This window comes from Cladophialophora immunda, assembly GCF_000835495.1.
Source record: "Cladophialophora immunda strain CBS 83496 unplaced genomic scaffold supercont1.2, whole genome shotgun sequence".
NCBI classification, from domain to species: Eukaryota; Fungi; Ascomycota; class Eurotiomycetes; order Chaetothyriales; family Herpotrichiellaceae; genus Cladophialophora; species Cladophialophora immunda.
Genome location: NW_015622542.1, coordinates 109,561 through 125,655, shown reverse-complemented (window position 1 = coordinate 125,655; position 16,095 = coordinate 109,561). Strand labels below are relative to the sequence as shown.

The following is a 16,095-nucleotide window of genomic DNA, read 5'->3' as shown; positions in this document are numbered from 1 at the left end:
CAATCTCGATGCCGCTGGTGCTGTCTCGCCTGCCTTTACGTCAAATTCATGGCCGGCCGTCACCAGCGTCACCGAACGACATCAGCCACAGGGGACTCAGCTAGCACAGAAGAAAGATCGGACAAGCGATAGATGCGCTCTGGATCCAGCAGATAACCACGGTCAGCGGCGAAGGCCAATCAGGCCTGACCAACATGCATGACTGACGGCCAGACTATTGGACGGCGACCAGAGCGGCCACCGTTGCTTATCTCCCTGTAAGCTACGCCAAGGGAGTCGAGATGCAAGCTTGTTGCCCTCCTTCCAGAAGAAGCTGCTCTCGATCTCTCCCACATCCATCGCTTCAAGCTTCCCCACGCTCGTCGTGCTCAAGAGGGAAAATACACCCGGTCACTGGCCGGTGCAGCAATGGTTGGCTCAAGGTGTAGGCGATCTCCGGCCTTCCACGCGAGTTGGAGAGTGACGCGCCCTGGAAGAAACACCTACTCCCTCTCCCAACGACCACTGACAAGAGCATGGACACTGAAGAAACAAAAGCAAGAAACATCTGCAGTCGATGATAACTTAGGGGTAGCTCGATGGGTCAATCCATGCCCACACCAGGACCTGGCGGCCCCGACCGAATTGGTCGAATCAGGTCGGTGCGACTGCGAACAACTCGAAGCACCAAGACCCTTATCTCGAAGATCGCACAGTGGGGCACCAAAGGTCGATGGATGTCAGAGGGCTAGATGGCGTCTCAGCGCCCAGAGTGACGGCGCCCTCCATTTCAATCAGTCGTGGCAATTGCCGATATGGAATCCTATATTACTTCCATGTTCCCATCGCCTTCTCGAGTGGTCTGATGCTTCGGATCTCCCTTCTTCATCTCATCGCCCATTGAGCGCCTGCTCACTCTCCAATTCTACGGACTTGTGTCTTGTCGACCAACAATCCGCAGGGGCTTAACTCCGGCAAAATGGCTTCCTACGAGAAGAACGGCTATGATGTCGAATACCAGTATCCTGTCACCTCAGGCGAAAAGCACCACTCAGTGGTCCCTCCGGACGCCTCAGGCGCCGTCCACGGAGAGTCATTCGTGATCGGGGACTCCACCTATGCGAAGTTGCAACGCCTTGCTGGACGGTTCCATATTGAACAGCGAGGTATTGAACGAGTTCCTGAAGATGAACGGACGGACAAGAGCACTTTCAAAGTTGGTACCATGGTATGCCAATTCCCCCGCTACTCTTATCCAGGAGCCTCGTGCCTAACTCGAAAACAGTGGCTCGCTGCCAACATGGTCGTGTCTTCTTTCGCCATTGGTGTCCTCGCTATACCCGTCTTTGCACTAGGCTTTGTCGACTCGGTGCTCACCATCTTCTTCATCAACTTACTGGGTATTTTGCCCGTCTGCTTCTTCTCCACATTCGGTCCTCGATTCGGCATGCGCCAGATGATCCTTGGACGATTCTGGTTCGGATACTACGGGGTCAAAATCATCGCTCTTTTCAATTGTCTGGCGTGTCTTGGCTGGTCTTCTGTCAATGTCATCGTGGGCGCTCAGTTCCTCCGCGCAGTTAACGACAACGTACCGCCGGCGGCTGCCATTATCGTTCTTGCAGCAGGAACTTTTATCATTACCATGTTCGGCTACAAGATCGTGCACTTCTACGAGATGGTCTCCTGGATACCTAGCTTCATTATTCTCCTCATCACGTTGGGCGAGTTTGCTCATCGGGGTGACTTCGTCAACATCCCAATGGGTAGTGGCGAAGGCGAGGCTGGGTCTGTCTTGTCTTTTGCTGCGTCAATATTCGGGTTCGCCACAGGCTGGGCTTCTTACGCGAGCGACTACACCTGCTATCAACCTGCCAACACCCGGCGGACCAAGGTCTTCTTCTACGTCTTCTGTGGGCTTATGTTCCCTCTTTGCTTCACCCAGATGCTTGGCGTGGCCATCGCGACCGCGATTCCCACGAATCAGGCATACGCGGATGCCTACGACAAGAACGCTGTTGGAGGTCTTCTGCATGAGGTCCTCGTTCCGCCTTTGGGTGGTTTTGGAGAATTCTGCCTTGTCATTCTGGCTCTTTCAACAATCGCAAACAATGCACCGAACATCTACTCTCTCACGTTCTCTTTGCAGATCCTTACGCACTATGCGCAGCGAGTCCCACGCTTCTGTTGGACGCTGGTCGGAACCGTCGTCTACTGCGCCATTGCAATTCCGGGCTTTTCCCATTTCGAGTCAGTGCTGGAGAACTTCATGTTGGTGATCGGCTACTGGCTCGCCATCTACGAGGGTATCGCTCTACCAGAACACTTCCTCTACAAGCGCGGGTTCTCTGGCTATATCCCAGAGAATTACGATCAGCCGAAAAAGCTGCCTCCTAGCATTGCTGCATTGAGTGCGTTCCTCTTCGGTGTATTGGGTGCTGCGATGGGAATGGCCCAGGTGTGGTACATTGGCCCCATTGGCAAGCTGATCGGGGTTGGATACGGTGGTGATATTGGCTTTGAGCTGGCATTTTCGTTCACCGCCGTGACGTATGTGCCGTTGAGATGGTTGGAGAAGAGATATTTCCACCGGTAGGAGATGGCTCGGGGACCAATGAAGCGTCGTGGGGGGGAGAGGATACAGAGCTTTGAAGAGAAGAGAGCGAAAAGCATTTCATTAGACATTGATATCACAATCCAAGCCTAGGCCTATCCGGGACTAGCCCGGTCAGCACTTCTGCTCACAATACCCCGTTTTCGAATTCTTTCGCTCTTGCTCCTCTCTGTAGTTGCCACCATTTATGCACAATGATTTCAATGCACTGCTCCCAGGCACGACGATGATGAAGAGCATACCCAGAACGACATTTGTGTAGACAATGCGACATGTCGATTCAGGGGATAGCCACGATTACACGTCCCGTCGCGGAAGTGCATGAAAGTTGATTATAAGGCCATCACAGGCTCATACGGCTCTATTCCCGCTTTACGGAGGTATCAAAGGGGCTGCCCAGGTTCTCGCAACGGACCAACCTGCGTTTCGCAGAAGAAAGAGGGAGGAGCCTTTAAGGGCTTTCATTTGTTGTAGCATGCTAGGCCATAGGGAGACTCCCACGGAGCCCATTTCCTCCAACCTTTTACTCCTTCACTTCAATGTGCTCACGCTCAAGGATCTCCACGGCTCCCTTCTTGTCGCCCCGCCCCACGGCGTCCTCGTCACCGGCGTTGATCTCCTGCTTTTGGAGGATGTCGTTCTTCACGGCGTTCTTGCCGTCGAAGATGACGCTGACTTCCTCGAGCGTGATCTTGGAGGTCTCCGGATATGTGAAATATACCACCACCCAGGCGATGAGGATGATGATGTTGATAATGAGGTAGTATTTCCAGCCGATGTTCTTCAAGGCCACAGGGTTCTACGCGACGGATTGTCAGTAAAAGCCTTCAAGGGCGGTGGAGATCCCTGTTTAAGTCAAACGTACCAAGTAATTGAAGCCGGTGATGGTCGCTTGAACAAGCAGGTTCTGTGTGCAGATGAGCTTCGGTCGAATGTCGTAGCTCATCACTTCGACCGTGTAGCCGGTCAGGATACCGTTCCAAGTCGTGGCGTAGAAGGCGTTGAAGACAAAGATGAAGGCAATGACCGCGGGACCGGCATCCTTGACTCCATCCTGGACGTACAGCGCGCTGCAGATCGTCCACGGTAGGAATCCACAAAGCAGCATGCCGGTGAGGGAGGTCAAGAGCATGGGCCGACGGCCGAACTTGTCAATCACGTACGCGCCCCAAAATGCCCACCCCATGTTCCTAACGAGTTGTGTCAGCGCCTTCATTCGATCGCCATTTTCCCAGAAACCTTGAACAAACTTACCACATTGTAAGGCAACCGTTGATGATAGACTGGTGGCGGGGGTTGGTAATGCCAACTCCGGTCAGGATCAAGACGAGGTAATAGCCGATGATGGTCTGTCCGGTGGCCTGACTGAGAATCGAGCAGCTCACAACGATCCATGTACGGTGCCGGTTGCCCGGCGTGCGGACAAGGTCGAGCCAGCTTCTGCTCCCGTTCTCCTTCTCGAAGGCCAGGGTCTGCACAATCTCATTGTACTCGAAGGTGGCCAGTGGATCGGCTTCGTTGCCACCGCAGTGCCAGTCGACCAGAGTCTTGAATGCTTCCTCGTTTCGGCCTCGTGAACAGAGCCATCGCGGGCTCTCCGGAACCCACCACGTAAGAGTGACGGAGATCAGGGACGGGAACATCTGAATTAACGACACACTGCGCCAGCTCCAGTCGCTCTGAATCGAAAGGGTTCCGAGCGTGATCCAGGCTGCAATGGTGGCACCTGGGAACCATGTCAGCAAACGCCACAAGTTTCGTCCGCGAAATCCCCACCAAAGTAATACAAAGTGTTGAGCAGCGTGGACAACTGCGCACGGTGGGTTGGGTGTGCAAGCTCCGAGACAAGCATAGGAGCGGCCGTGTATTCGAAACTGAGTCCGAGGCCAATGACACAGCGCGCCACTGCGAACATGGCGATTCCCCGCGCAAAGGATTGTAGAAAGACACCAATGATGATGATGACCGCTCCAGATATAATGATCAGCTTCCGACCAATCTTCTCGACGAGCCACCACAGAAAGAACTGCGAAATGACACCGCCGAGGCCCTGGGTGCCATTGAAGATACCAAGCTGAGCGCCTGTCGGGTGGTTGAAGTAGGATTGCTGTCCCCATAGTTAACCAGTGCCAGTCTGAAGTCGGGGAGATGGCACATCTGAGAATGACAACCGACGACTCTCGGACGGAACATACCCAGAAGGTCAAGGTCTGCATTCCATTCATGATGGAGCCGTCGAGGCCATTCGTGGCCTGCACGATGAGCACCACGCAGAGCCAGCCATAGAGCTTCCTGAGATGCTTGTACTTGTACCACGGCTTGTCCAACAGTTTCTGCACGTTGATGGTGGTGTCTCCTCGCTTCGTCCCGACGACGATTTGGTTTTCTTGGGGAGCCATGTTTTGCTTCTGTCGGTGCTATTGACGGACTTGCAAGAGGAACTGAAAATTAGAAAACACACATCTGTTCGGAGACTTCTGTCCACGTCCCTCTTGCACACATATGAAGCATTTGTGGCAGCCAGTCGACGATCTCCCCCACATTTCGAACTGCCGCGTCCGGAGAGTCTCCGCAGAAGTACGGGGGTTAATTGCAACAGCCTAGGATGCACTTTCGGACAGTATTTAGCCTAAAGCGCTTGCATGGCATGATAGATGGTGCGTGAGGCAATGCGGAAATGCTGTTAGGCTTTTCAGTCGAGAGGTCTTTGGCCGTCGAGAAATGCTTTGCTCCCAGAGATAGACGAGATGGACCGAATGCGAGAGCAGCCGAGTTGTGCCTTCCAGTAAAGGGCTAGAGAAGCTTGGGTGAAAGCCAGGCGGGCGACAAGTGTCTAAAAGGATCAAAGAGTGGTATGAGGGCCTGTCTGCAATAGATAGAAGGAAAAGTATTAACCATGCGTGGTATGCTGGCTGTCTTTGTGACCTGACGGTCGTACCGGCCGAAGCAAAGCGGCACGTCGACACACGTGAATTGGAACTTGTGCAATCTGGGGAAATGGGGATTTTGCCCGTTCGATGACCCTTCCTAGCCTTGAGCGCTAGCCTCGCTCCACTAAGCTCGTTCCTCCGCGCGGAAATACATGGAGTTGAAAGAGCCTTGGGACCGTGAAGCCCATGGAAACATCGAGGCTGGAATTTAGCCTGAACACAAGGAGCTTGTGTCAAATCTTGTGATGGACAATTTGTTAGTCTTCCAAATGGCAGAAGCCACTTCGGCTATGGCCTTGCATGGGTTCCAGTAGTAGCCTACCGAGGGATTGCCATGTACAACAACCGTCGGGTCGACGCCGCTTGCTGTTTCCTTGGCCAGATAAAGGGGTATCAGCTCGTTTCGAGACAAGGCGACAACCACGTGGCGATGTGCATTTAGCCTTACCTGCGAGTGTCTGGAGACAAATATCCTGCTGATTGTACCCTTCAGCTTGGAGGGCCTCGGTAAGTCATGCCGACTGTATCTTCAGGAGCAAGGATCCATGGCGAAAACTCGGCTCGCGTCCCGCATGCTTTCAAGGGAATTACCCAGGCTGTCGATGCACGAATCCCATCGCCTCCTTGCTCGTGGGCTAATCCGAACTCGCGGTCCGGGTTGGGGGGGAATCAGCGGTATGCTGTAGTCTCAAGCAGTACAGGTGATGTAGTCTGCTTCCGCCTCGCTTGGATAGAAGGTCAGGCGCACCATGTGCTTGAGTGCTTCAACACAATTGCTTGCGTTTCCTCCTCCAGGGTATACTACCAAGCAGGCATCTGTCGCGCATCAGCATGCCGCAGTTAGTGAGCACCAAATTGCAGAGAAGAATCTCAGACCCTCCAGGCCATGCTGCCACCGCTCCCAGAATTCCTGCCACGACACAGCCTGCACAGCAAACCAGATGAACAGGCGACTGTGCCAGAAAGGGATGAAGAAAGCGTCACATTGGATCAGTTTGGCTGCATCTAGTCAGTGTGGTCTCAGAGAGAGCACCGAGATCATATCCATATGAAGACTTCTTACATTAACTCTGTAAGATGAATCGAACTTGTCTCGATATGTAAGTCACTGATCGATGCCTGCAAAAGTCGCTGCACAGCATTTGCAGGGAAGGATGCAGGGCGGATCGCATCGCTGTTCCCTCCTGCTTATCCCATAAACAACATTTTGTTCACCTTTTAGCTATTAGGAACATGTGCTCATGGCATCTCCAGTCATAGAGCAAGCATCAATACAGAGCGCTAGCTTCGCTTCCACGCTCTTCAAGTCTCTTTAGAGCCCGACGGACGGTCCCAAACTCCCTTTTCTCGGATCTTCCTATCGAGGCAGTCCGAATAGAAATGGTGTGCTTTGACAAAATGCATCGGAATGCTTTGAAGTGGGAGGTGTTTGTTGTTGGGATGGAAGTGATCTTCATCCTAGCAGAGTGTCATCATCTTTGGGGGGAGTGACTTCTCGTCTTCCTCAATCAGAGGATTTTGTCTCTCCCGGAAAAGGGCCACTTGGTCGTCGTTCATCACTCTTTCCCCAGTAAGTCTAATAGCTCAACATCACTTCTGTTTTTCACACAAAGCTTCGCTTAGGTGCTCGTTGGGGACCCGCACAGGAATGTCATCATAGACTGTAGTGGAAAATCCAGTGTGTCTGCGCCGGTCTGGTCGGCGTCAAGGTTTCCTGCTGTTTTCTGACCCTCAAGATGGATATTCTAGTACGCGAGCTGATTTTCCTTGCGAGGAAGTCACATGCTAGCGGCACTTGAACTACCACTCTGCAAGGAGTAAATAGTCGTACGAACCAAGCAAGATGGTCTACCTCGAGATGAATCAGACACACAGTTCTCTACTTCAGCGTCGATTTGTCACCGCGCAAAGAATAGTGAGGAAGAACAGAATGCTGATCGAAGTACAAGCACGGAGTCTGTGCTTCAGGAACCTCAAGTCGACGAAGGTTGCGGTCGAGGAGTCCTCGTTCGGGGACGTCGGCTGCGCCATGATTGGCTGAGCCGCCGACCAGCAACTTGAGGCTGCGGACCCTCGCAGATTATCTGGCATCACAACGCAGGGGGAGCAACTCCTACCAGCGATTCTCCCTCTATACTGCGAACCGCTTGGTCCATAAGTTGTTTCATCGAGGCAAGGCCATCATAGCTCTTCTCAATTCTATTCCCCGTCCACGCCACCTTGTCAATCTCACCCACACCGCCAGTAAAGATGGATTTCGAAAGCCTGAAGAACCAGGTTAGCAATCTGACCCTTTACGACATCAAAGCCGGTGTCCGGAAGGTTCAAAATGGTATGTCGATGTCCTAGTTGTTAGGTGAGATGTTGACTTTTCGAAGCCGTCATGAACTTGACCGAGATGGAGGCCAAGGTGAGCCGCTTCTCCCGCTGAACCAGTTCGCAAACATGGTCCTAACTTTCCTATCAGGTCCGAGAAGCTACAAACGGAGATCCATGGGGAGCATCTGCGAGTCTCATGCAGGATATTGCCCAAGGAACACACAACTAGTCAGTCGCGTACCGCTGCAGCTGGGAATCGCAAGCTGACCGCTGCAGCCAACAACTGAACGAAATCATGCCCATGATCTACAAACGGTTTACGGACAAGACTGCGGAAGAGTGGAGGCAGATATACAAGGTACGGGTCTAGAACTCCTCTGAATCCTCATCGTGCTCATATCGGAGCAGGCCTTGCAACTCCTCGAGTTTCTCTGCAAAAACGGGTCGGAGCGAGTCATCGACGATGCGCGATCACACCTATCCCTTCTCCGAATGCTCCGTCAGTTCCATTATATCGATCAAAATGGCAAAGATCAGGGCGTAAATGTCCGAAACAGATCAGCAGAATTGGTTAAACTGTTAAGTGATGTCGATACTATTAGAACAGAGCGAAAGAAAGCGCGCGCAAACCGCCACAAATACGGAGGCGTGGAGGGCGGAATGGGAATGGGCGGCGGTTTCTCCAGTAGCAGTCGATACGGCGGCTTTGGCAGCGAGACTGGTGGCTTTGGAGGCTACCAAGGAGAGGTTTATGGCGATGGCGGCGGCTTTGGTGGTCGCGACACCGACTTCTCGGGCACTCAGCGACGTGGCGAACAGTTTGAGGAATACGACGAGGCCGACGATTTCGAGGCCACAAGACCGACAAGGAGCACCACCACACGAACAGCGGCACCGACAACAACCGCGAAACGAGATCCGCCGAAGCCGAAAGAATCGGAACAAGATCTCTTCGATTTTGGCGACGACCAAACAGCGCTGAAGCAGTCGAATGGCAAAGCACCAGCTCAGTCAAGCGGCCTGGATGACTTTGGCGGCTTACAAGGCAGCACAGCAAACGATGATGATGATTTCGACGACTTTCAATCTGCTACCAGTCCAGCGGTGACACAGCCTGCGTCAAATCCCTTGGCTGGTATTGCTCCTCCACCAGCCACTTCGACTACGACCTCTGCCACGCAGTTTGCGGCTCCAAAGCCAGTGGCTCCTGGACAGGCTGCCGGTTTCAACAACATTTTCACAACTGCATCTCCAGCGCCATCTGCAACTTCTTCAATAATGTCACCGACAACGTCAACGTTTTCACCGCCGCCTGCGCAGAAACCTGCTCAGCCCACGCAACCTAGCGGGTTCAAACCCTCTGGACCGAACTATTTCACATCAGTCCCCATGTCGACAAACTCGCAGCCGACTGCCACATCCAATGCGTCGACGCCTTTGAGCGGAGCCACTCCCTCATACACATCCTCTACTTCTGCAGCATCACTCGGCAAGCCGGCGTCCAAACCAGTCGCGGGCAAGGGCGGCGATGCTTTTGGAGACCTCTGGAGTAGCGCAAGCAGCAAAGCGGGAGTCAAGGGAACCACCGGGCCGCAGAAAGGACCAGATCTAGCGAGCATGGCCAAAGCAAAGAGCCAAGCGGGAATTTGGGGAGCAGCTTCAGCAGCAAGCTCGACAACTCCCAAGCCTGGGGCGATGGCTTCCAACCCTACCACTCCCTCGGGACAAGCCAAACCCAGCGCACCTTTGGGGAACGGCCTTGATGATTTGCTTGGTTAGATGATGTACGAGAGGTACTTGAATTTCCCGCGGACACGAAAAGAAACATTCACAGCTTGATCAGCAGACCCTTGGGAGATTTGCATAGATCGGAAAGTTAATTATTCGCTTGTTTGAAGCAGTCGCTAAGCCTTCCATCATGATTCTGGCAGATTGATAATGCCGTAGACCAAAAATTGGACCCTGCGATCCGGACTCCGGGCCTTCTGCCATAATCGAGGCTGCAGTCTTATGAACGTGGAGTATACGCGAGGCGTGATATTTGCAGGCAGGAAGACCAATGACGATGCTGAGAACCAATGCGAGTGAGACGGGATCGAGGAATCACGGAGTTCCATCCAATCCCTTATCGGGGCTCTCGGTGCGTCTGGGGTGTCGCCTAGCAAGCAAAATGTGGATTGGGAAGTGCGTGTGGTGTAATACAGGGTGGCTGTGGATGGCAAGGTCGAGCCAGAAACGCGCTCTCTACCCAGGCACGAGTATTGTGATTGGGGTGGCTCATGGTTCAGCAAAATGTGTCCGTTTGTTTGGTGCACCGTGTCCCACTCAACTCCCTGTATCAGAACATTGCCGTCTCCATTATCCTTGCCACTGTTGCGTATTCATAAGACTCTGTCCTTCTCATCTTTTGCTGCTCGCTGCTACCTAGTTGCTGCTCGTCTTTGTACAGACCAGAACTCCCCTACAAAACACCTGGTTTACCTTTCTCGGGGAATGGCAGAGGTGCATAAGTAAATGAGCTTGACCCTCGTCCGATCCTTCAGTTGCCCGCCGCTAAAGCTCTGCGGTCGCTCCCTTCGTCATTGTGCATACACTCGACTCTTGGGTTGATCGACCTTGTCGCAATCGATTGCGGCCACAAACTCACCAATCATCTTGAGGAATGGCGGGGTGAAAGATGAAATCGCTCCCCCAGAAACGCAGGGAGCAACCGACTAAGTCGTCTTCGCCCATCCATCTGGCAATGTAAGTGGCTTTCCAACCTTGCATTTAACTTTCTCTCCATTTCCCGTTTCCTCATCATCTTCTCTCCGCCCCGCCATCGATGCTAATATGACAGAAAGACCTGCCCACAAGCGCTCCAAGAGCGCCAGAGTCCTCAACCTTCTCCGCAGCGACAACCTCCCTCGAGAAAACGGATCAGACACGGAGTCGCCGGTGACCACCACCACCTCCACTACCGGACCTTTCTCCTCGACGTCCCCTTTGACTCCGGGCGATGGTCCGCGATTGAGTCCGTTGTCCCCTACCACCACCAGAAACTCTCAGTTGGCCATGGACTCGAACGAATATACCAGGGAGCAAGACTCCGCCCAACACATGAACCCAGTCCCGTCAGGCATCTCTTCCGGCCAGGGAGCCTCCATCGAGGACTCTGTTCGTACCTTTCGGGTCTTTGAAGTTCTCCGAGGCAAGGACACTGCCGCAATCTCTAAAGCTATCAGTGAATCGATACCCTCCTCCTCTAACCCTCAGCCCATTCCCGGCACTACAATACTCCACCTAGCAATCCAATGCGCAGAACCTCAGGTGGTTGAGCAGGTTTTAAGAGAAGGCAAAGGCCTCGATGTCAATGCACAAGACAAGGAGGGAAATACCGCTTTGCATCTGGCTGCTCAGCTTGGACGAGCACCTGTTGTCCGAGACCTGCTGGAGGTCCCCAACATAAATGATGCCATCTCGAACAGGCAAGGAAAACTACCCATTGATCTCGCGAGAACTCCGGAAATCTTTCAACAGCTCCAGTTAGCGCGTTCAATCTTTCTGGATGACAAGATCAAGGAGATACATGCCGCATTGGCCCAAACAGACTACAAGAAGTTCGAAGCCATCTTGACTGAGCCTCGAGTCGAGGGTACTCTTGATGTGAATGCGTTGGAGTTACCAACTGAGCCAGCAACAGTCCAGAGCGGCGGAACGCTCCTGCACGAGGCCGCGCGCAAGAAGGATATCCAGTTAGCACAGATCTTACTATTGCATGGGGCAGATCCTTTCCGCCGGGACCGTAAAGGGAGGCTCCCGCAACATGTAACCCAAGACGATCGGACAAAGGCCATCTTGAAGAAGTCGCCCGCAGCCGCCGCTGCGCAGCGAGGAATACAGGAAAAGGCAATTCTGGGCAATAATCCATCGCAAGCGAGGTCTGGAACTGGACCTAGTGATACGAGTAAAGACGCCCGAGAAATGAAGGGATATCTCAAGAAATGGACAAATTATACAAGTGGGTATAAGCTACGATGGTTTGTTCTCGAGGAAGGAGTTCTCAGCTATTACAAGCATCAAGATGATGCTGGCTCGGCCTGTCGAGGAGCTATCAACATGCGCATTGCGAAACTTCACATGGATCCTCAGGACAAGACCAGGTTCGAGATTCACGGCAAGTCCTCGGTCAAGTATCATTTGAAAGCCAATCATGTCGTAGAGGCCAAAAGATGGTTCTGGGCTCTCAACAATGCTATCCAATTCACGAAGGACGAAGCAAAGGAAGAGGAGAAAAGGCGAACGCTTGACGGTGAAAGCTTTCGCCATGCCCGCAGCGATACATCAGAAAACCTCAGTGCGACGGCCAGCAGATCGAAACACCCTGCCCAGACGCTGGGAGTGGCAGGAAGCTCCTCCAAGGTGAGCTTTCGTTCTGATGTGGAAGGTGGATCAGCATACGACTCGTACGACGCGAGTCTTCAAGGCGAGGACCTCCAGAGAGTCCCTACCAATGTTGTGACCAATATCGACGCAGAAGAGGACGCCGACGGCGACGACGCTAGCAGTCGTGAAGTGCACCAACCGGGAAGCAAAGACGCGTTCAATATCACCGCACAATCTGCCAAGCTCCAACTCGATCTTCTGGCACGGGTGTCCGACGCTTTGATTGCCCGGCAATCATCTCAGGCGGATACGAACCTATCCGATCCAGATGTCTCACAAGCTCTTCTTACCTACCAAACGGCCGTGAATAGCCTCAATGGCTTGGTTGCGGATCTGCTGAAGATTGCTCGGGACCGTGACGCTTATTGGCAATATCGTCTAGATCGAGACGCAGATGCTAGGAGAATGTGGGAGGAAAGCATGGCCAAGATTGCTTATGAGCACGAAGATCTCAAGAGGTCAATCGCCGAATCAGAGGACAAGCGCAAGCGGACGAAACGGGCTTTGAAGGAGGCCCTCGAGGGGCAATCGGTACCCGCTAGCCGTCCGGGCTCAATGCTCCAACAAGAATCGCTGGATCACGTCCAATTCGCCGAAGCGGTCGAGAATCAACTAGATATTCGAGCCGAAGCCCAAATCTCAACAAGGTCGCGCCGAAAATCTGTCACCAGAGATGGCAACAGACGCAAATCCATCATCGCCCAACTCACCAATCTCTCCGACTCCGAATCTGGAGATGATGAAGAATTCTTCGACGCCATTGACGAAGGCAAGGTTGAAGTGGTCGAGCCGCTGCTTCTTAGTCCTCCGCCCGTGCATGTTCCATCAGCCTTGGAGGAAGAACAGGAGCCTTTCGTCGATGAAAGAGCCAGAAAACAAATGGAAATCGAGCCCTCATATGCTGGATATGAAGGAGGAGTTCGCGAGCGATTGAAACTGGATGCTGACAATCGTCCCAAGATCTCACTCTGGGGCATTCTGAAGTCTATGATAGGCAAAGATATGACCAAGATGACTCTGCCGGTGTCTTTTAATGAGCCAACTTCTCTTCTCCAGCGTGTTGCTGAAGATATGGAATATGCGGATCTCCTTGACATCGCAGCCGATCGCCCGGACGCTACTGAGCGTCTCGTGTACGTGGCGGCATTCGCGGCCTCGGAATACGCCAGCACAATCGGGCGCGTTGCGAAGCCATTCAACCCTCTTCTGGGCGAGACGTATGAGTATGTCCGTCCCGACAAAGGATATCGATTCTTCATTGAGCAAGTAAGTCACCATCCTCCCATTGGTGCTGCGTACGCGGAATCTGCTCGTTGGGACTACTGGGGCGAGTCGGCCGTCAAATCCAAATTTTATGGCAAGTCATTCGACATCAACCCATTGGGAACCTGGTTCTTGCGCCTCCGCCCTTCAAATGGGGGTCCGCCGGAGCTGTACACATGGAAGAAGGTTACAAGTTCGGTCGTGGGCATTATTACTGGAAACCCCACCGTGGACAATTATGGCACGATGGAGATCAAGAATTGGACCACGAGCGAAGTCTGCGTCCTGGACTTCAAACAACGCGGATGGAAGGCCAGTTCAGCGTACCAAGTCTTTGGCAAAGTCATGGACGTCGATGGTGTCACCAAATGGAGCATTGGTGGGAGGTGGAACGACAAAATCTATGCCCGAGTTACAGAAGGATTCGAGGACGAAGCAGTAGGAGAAAGCCGCTTACACCCCGGCGTAGGAAGAGGGACCCAGTCCGATCGACAGCAGGCCTTCCTCGTCTGGGAAGCACATACACGTCCGCAGGGGATACCTTTCAATCTCACACCATTTGTCGTAACCTTGAACGCCGTGGGCGACTCACTGCGTCCACATCTCCCACCTACCGACACGCGCCTACGGCCCGATCAACGTGCCATGGAAGACGGGGAGTATGATTTCGCGGCGACGGAGAAGAATCGTGTCGAGGAGAAACAGCGTGCGGCACGTCGTCAACGTGAGGCCGCGGGGGAAGAGTGGAAACCCAAATGGTTTGAGAGAAAGGTGGACCACATCACTGGGGAAACCTATTGGGAGCATAACGGACTGTACTGGAGGAAGAGAGCGGAGAGAGATTGGACAATTTGTGATGATATCTTTTAGACGGAGAATGATGGAGAACGGTAGAGAAAAGAGAAGCCCGTGGGAAGGAATTTTTTTGGGAATGAAAAGAAGAGATGAGGACGCAGCGAGCAAGGAAGAGAACAGCAAATGGCGGGAGAAAGCTCTGTGAAACGGCCACATGATGGACCGAAGCGACAACCACCGGATATGCTCCATCTCTATACAGAGGGATGCTAACCTTTGGCCGGTGCGTTCATCCTGGTGGGCTTGACTCGTGTTGGCGAGGACCGCCTTTGGGGCTGTTGGCATCGACGAAGGATTGCAGCTGTCAGTATATTCATATACCAATATGACATTGATTGTATTTATCTACCGGCAATATCAATACCACGTTGGAATATTCTGTTGGGGGCTGAGATAGCAGCTTGGAATGTAGCGAGAACACCATGGCTGCTCAGTACTTGGTCGGACAAATGGGCTGTGACTGCTGCCACAACGAACAGATACAGAATCCACATCCTCCGTCTGGCAGACTCTTTTGTGAGGCCATCATTGTCGAGTGGGATGAAACCTCCCTGCCAATGCAGCGCAAGATCACTGTTCTTGCGAAGATTCCACCAGCTCGACCGCCTCATTATTCCTCATTCAAGCACGGCGACACATCCATCTATGCGCCCTAGCGATCTTCATTGCCGCAAGAATACCTCATCTCCAGACGACAAGGAGATTGGGGCGAGAAGTGTAGAAACAGGCAGCTTTGATGGACTAGGCAACAGTGGAAGGTAGACGGTTGAACTGCGTGGGACTTAGCTGTCACACAGCTTTCAGAGCCTCTGTTTTGCAATCCTCAAACTTCTTGCGTGCATGTTCAACTCAGCCTGAAACCGGCCTGGGCTCAGCTTGTGGCAGGTCAATCTTGCCCCAAGCATATGAGTGTCGTGTTCGGGTTGATGATCGCGGGACAACACAGCAATCCTCTGGCAACCAAAGCTTCCACTTCTTTCCCGTCCATTACGCCCCATCGCAGACGGCCGACACAGATGCCAATGGCTAGGGAGGTGTCGAGCACGTTCCTGGCCCTGGCTGAGACTGCTGCAGTTGCCCACGGTTCAATTCCAGCAGTCTGGGGCGATTCATGCAGCGAGCTTCGTACTGTCTGTCTCGCTCGAAGGACCGTGGTCGTGCCGTAGCTGCAGCAGTCGAGGCGCCGTGGACGCAAAGGAGAGCTCTCGCTCATGAAGGTAGTGTGGGGAACCTCGTGTTCGGCAAGTATCTGAGGGCAGGCAAGCTGAAGCAACGACTTGGAGGTCGGACACCAGAGCTGCGAGAAGGTTGCAGCGCTAGCTTCCCAGCCGGTCGCAGACGAAGAGGGCCGGACGCAAGCAGCCTTATCACCGTCCTTTTCTCCCAGCTCCCAGCTGCATTGTCCGTCCGACAGAGCATGCATCACACCATGGCCCTGCGCGTATCCCGTACAGATGGCAGACACAGCCGGTACCTGCTGCAGGAGGCCTAGGGCTTGCCGACGATATCATCTCCTGCGGGAAGCACGCCAGCAACGCTCTCGTCGCCCTCGTTACCTCCTAACAGCACCTCGTTGTCCTTCTTCTCCCGTCTCGCAGCCGGTTTGAAAGATAGGGGCACGCACCGAAGTCCAGCGGCCGGTGCAGAGGAAACTTGCTTCCGATCGATAGGCGAATCACAGGGTCGGCTGTCCCACTCGCCCAGACTCCT

General features: G+C 53.3%; 5 protein-coding genes across 6 annotated transcripts; 3 read left to right on the top strand and 2 right to left on the bottom strand.

The window, feature by feature from the left end:
* The first annotated feature begins 7 nt into the window (after nucleotides 1–7).
* Nucleotides 8–2,711, top strand: PV07_02431 (uncharacterized protein). The gene is made up of 2 exons (XM_016389040.1): nucleotides 8–1,207; nucleotides 1,265–2,711. The coding sequence occupies exons 1-2, from the start codon at nucleotides 959–961 to the stop codon at nucleotides 2,573–2,575; spliced, it is 1,560 nt and encodes a 519-aa protein (XP_016250942.1). The 5' UTR covers nucleotides 8–958; the 3' UTR covers nucleotides 2,576–2,711.
* Nucleotides 2,712–3,116: 405 nt separating this feature from the next.
* PV07_02430 (uncharacterized protein) lies at nucleotides 3,117–4,992 on the bottom strand (the record flags this gene model as incomplete). The annotated part of the gene is made up of 5 exons (XM_016389039.1): nucleotides 3,117–3,392; nucleotides 3,459–3,783; nucleotides 3,848–4,319; nucleotides 4,370–4,700; nucleotides 4,789–4,992. The coding sequence occupies 5 exons, from the start codon at nucleotides 4,990–4,992 to the stop codon at nucleotides 3,117–3,119; spliced, it is 1,608 nt and encodes a 535-aa protein (XP_016250941.1).
* Nucleotides 4,993–7,601: 2,609 nt separating this feature from the next.
* Nucleotides 7,602–10,056, top strand: PV07_02429. Of its 2 annotated transcripts, XM_016389037.1 has the most exons (5): nucleotides 7,602–7,855; nucleotides 7,902–7,933; nucleotides 7,991–8,070; nucleotides 8,119–8,200; nucleotides 8,251–10,056. In XM_016389037.1, the coding sequence occupies exons 1-5, from the start codon at nucleotides 7,774–7,776 to the stop codon at nucleotides 9,619–9,621; spliced, it is 1,647 nt and encodes a 548-aa protein (XP_016250939.1). In that variant the 5' UTR covers nucleotides 7,602–7,773; the 3' UTR covers nucleotides 9,622–10,056. The 2 variants fall into 2 exon arrangements, with proteins under 2 accessions (XP_016250939.1, XP_016250940.1); XM_016389038.1 differs by having other exon boundaries at nucleotides 7,991–8,200.
* A 100-nt stretch (nucleotides 10,057–10,156) lies between these two features.
* PV07_02428 (uncharacterized protein) lies at nucleotides 10,157–14,761 on the top strand. Its single transcript, XM_016389036.1, has 2 exons — nucleotides 10,157–10,587; nucleotides 10,686–14,761. The coding sequence occupies exons 1-2, from the start codon at nucleotides 10,520–10,522 to the stop codon at nucleotides 14,398–14,400; spliced, it is 3,783 nt and encodes a 1,260-aa protein (XP_016250938.1). The 5' UTR covers nucleotides 10,157–10,519; the 3' UTR covers nucleotides 14,401–14,761.
* On the bottom strand, nucleotides 14,694–16,042 carry PV07_02427 (uncharacterized protein). Its single transcript, XM_016389035.1, has one exon. The coding sequence runs from the start codon at nucleotides 15,806–15,808 to the stop codon at nucleotides 15,272–15,274; it is 537 nt and encodes a 178-aa protein (XP_016250937.1). The 5' UTR covers nucleotides 15,809–16,042; the 3' UTR covers nucleotides 14,694–15,271.
* Nucleotides 16,043–16,095: the final 53 nt, after the last annotated feature.

Coding starts and splice junctions, on each gene's coding strand:
- PV07_02431 (XM_016389040.1), top strand. CDS start 959: ATGGCTTCCTACGAGAAGAACGGCTATGATGTCGAATACCAGTATCCT. Junction 1,208..1,264: donor CTTTCAAAGTTGGTACCATG/GTATGCCAATTC, acceptor ACTCGAAAACAG/TGGCTCGCTGCCAACATGGT.
- PV07_02429 (XM_016389037.1), top strand. CDS start 7,774: ATGGATTTCGAAAGCCTGAAGAACCAGGTTAGCAATCTGACCCTTTAC. Junction 7,934..7,990: donor TGACCGAGATGGAGGCCAAG/GTGAGCCGCTTC, acceptor CTTTCCTATCAG/GTCCGAGAAGCTACAAACGG. Junction 8,071..8,118: donor GCCCAAGGAACACACAACTA/GTCAGTCGCGTA, acceptor TGACCGCTGCAG/CCAACAACTGAACGAAATCA.
- PV07_02428 (XM_016389036.1), top strand. CDS start 10,520: ATGAAATCGCTCCCCCAGAAACGCAGGGAGCAACCGACTAAGTCGTCT. Junction 10,588..10,685: donor TCGCCCATCCATCTGGCAAT/GTAAGTGGCTTT, acceptor TATGACAGAAAG/ACCTGCCCACAAGCGCTCCA.
- PV07_02427 (XM_016389035.1), bottom strand. CDS start 15,808: ATGCATGCTCTGTCGGACGGACAATGCAGCTGGGAGCTGGGAGAAAAG.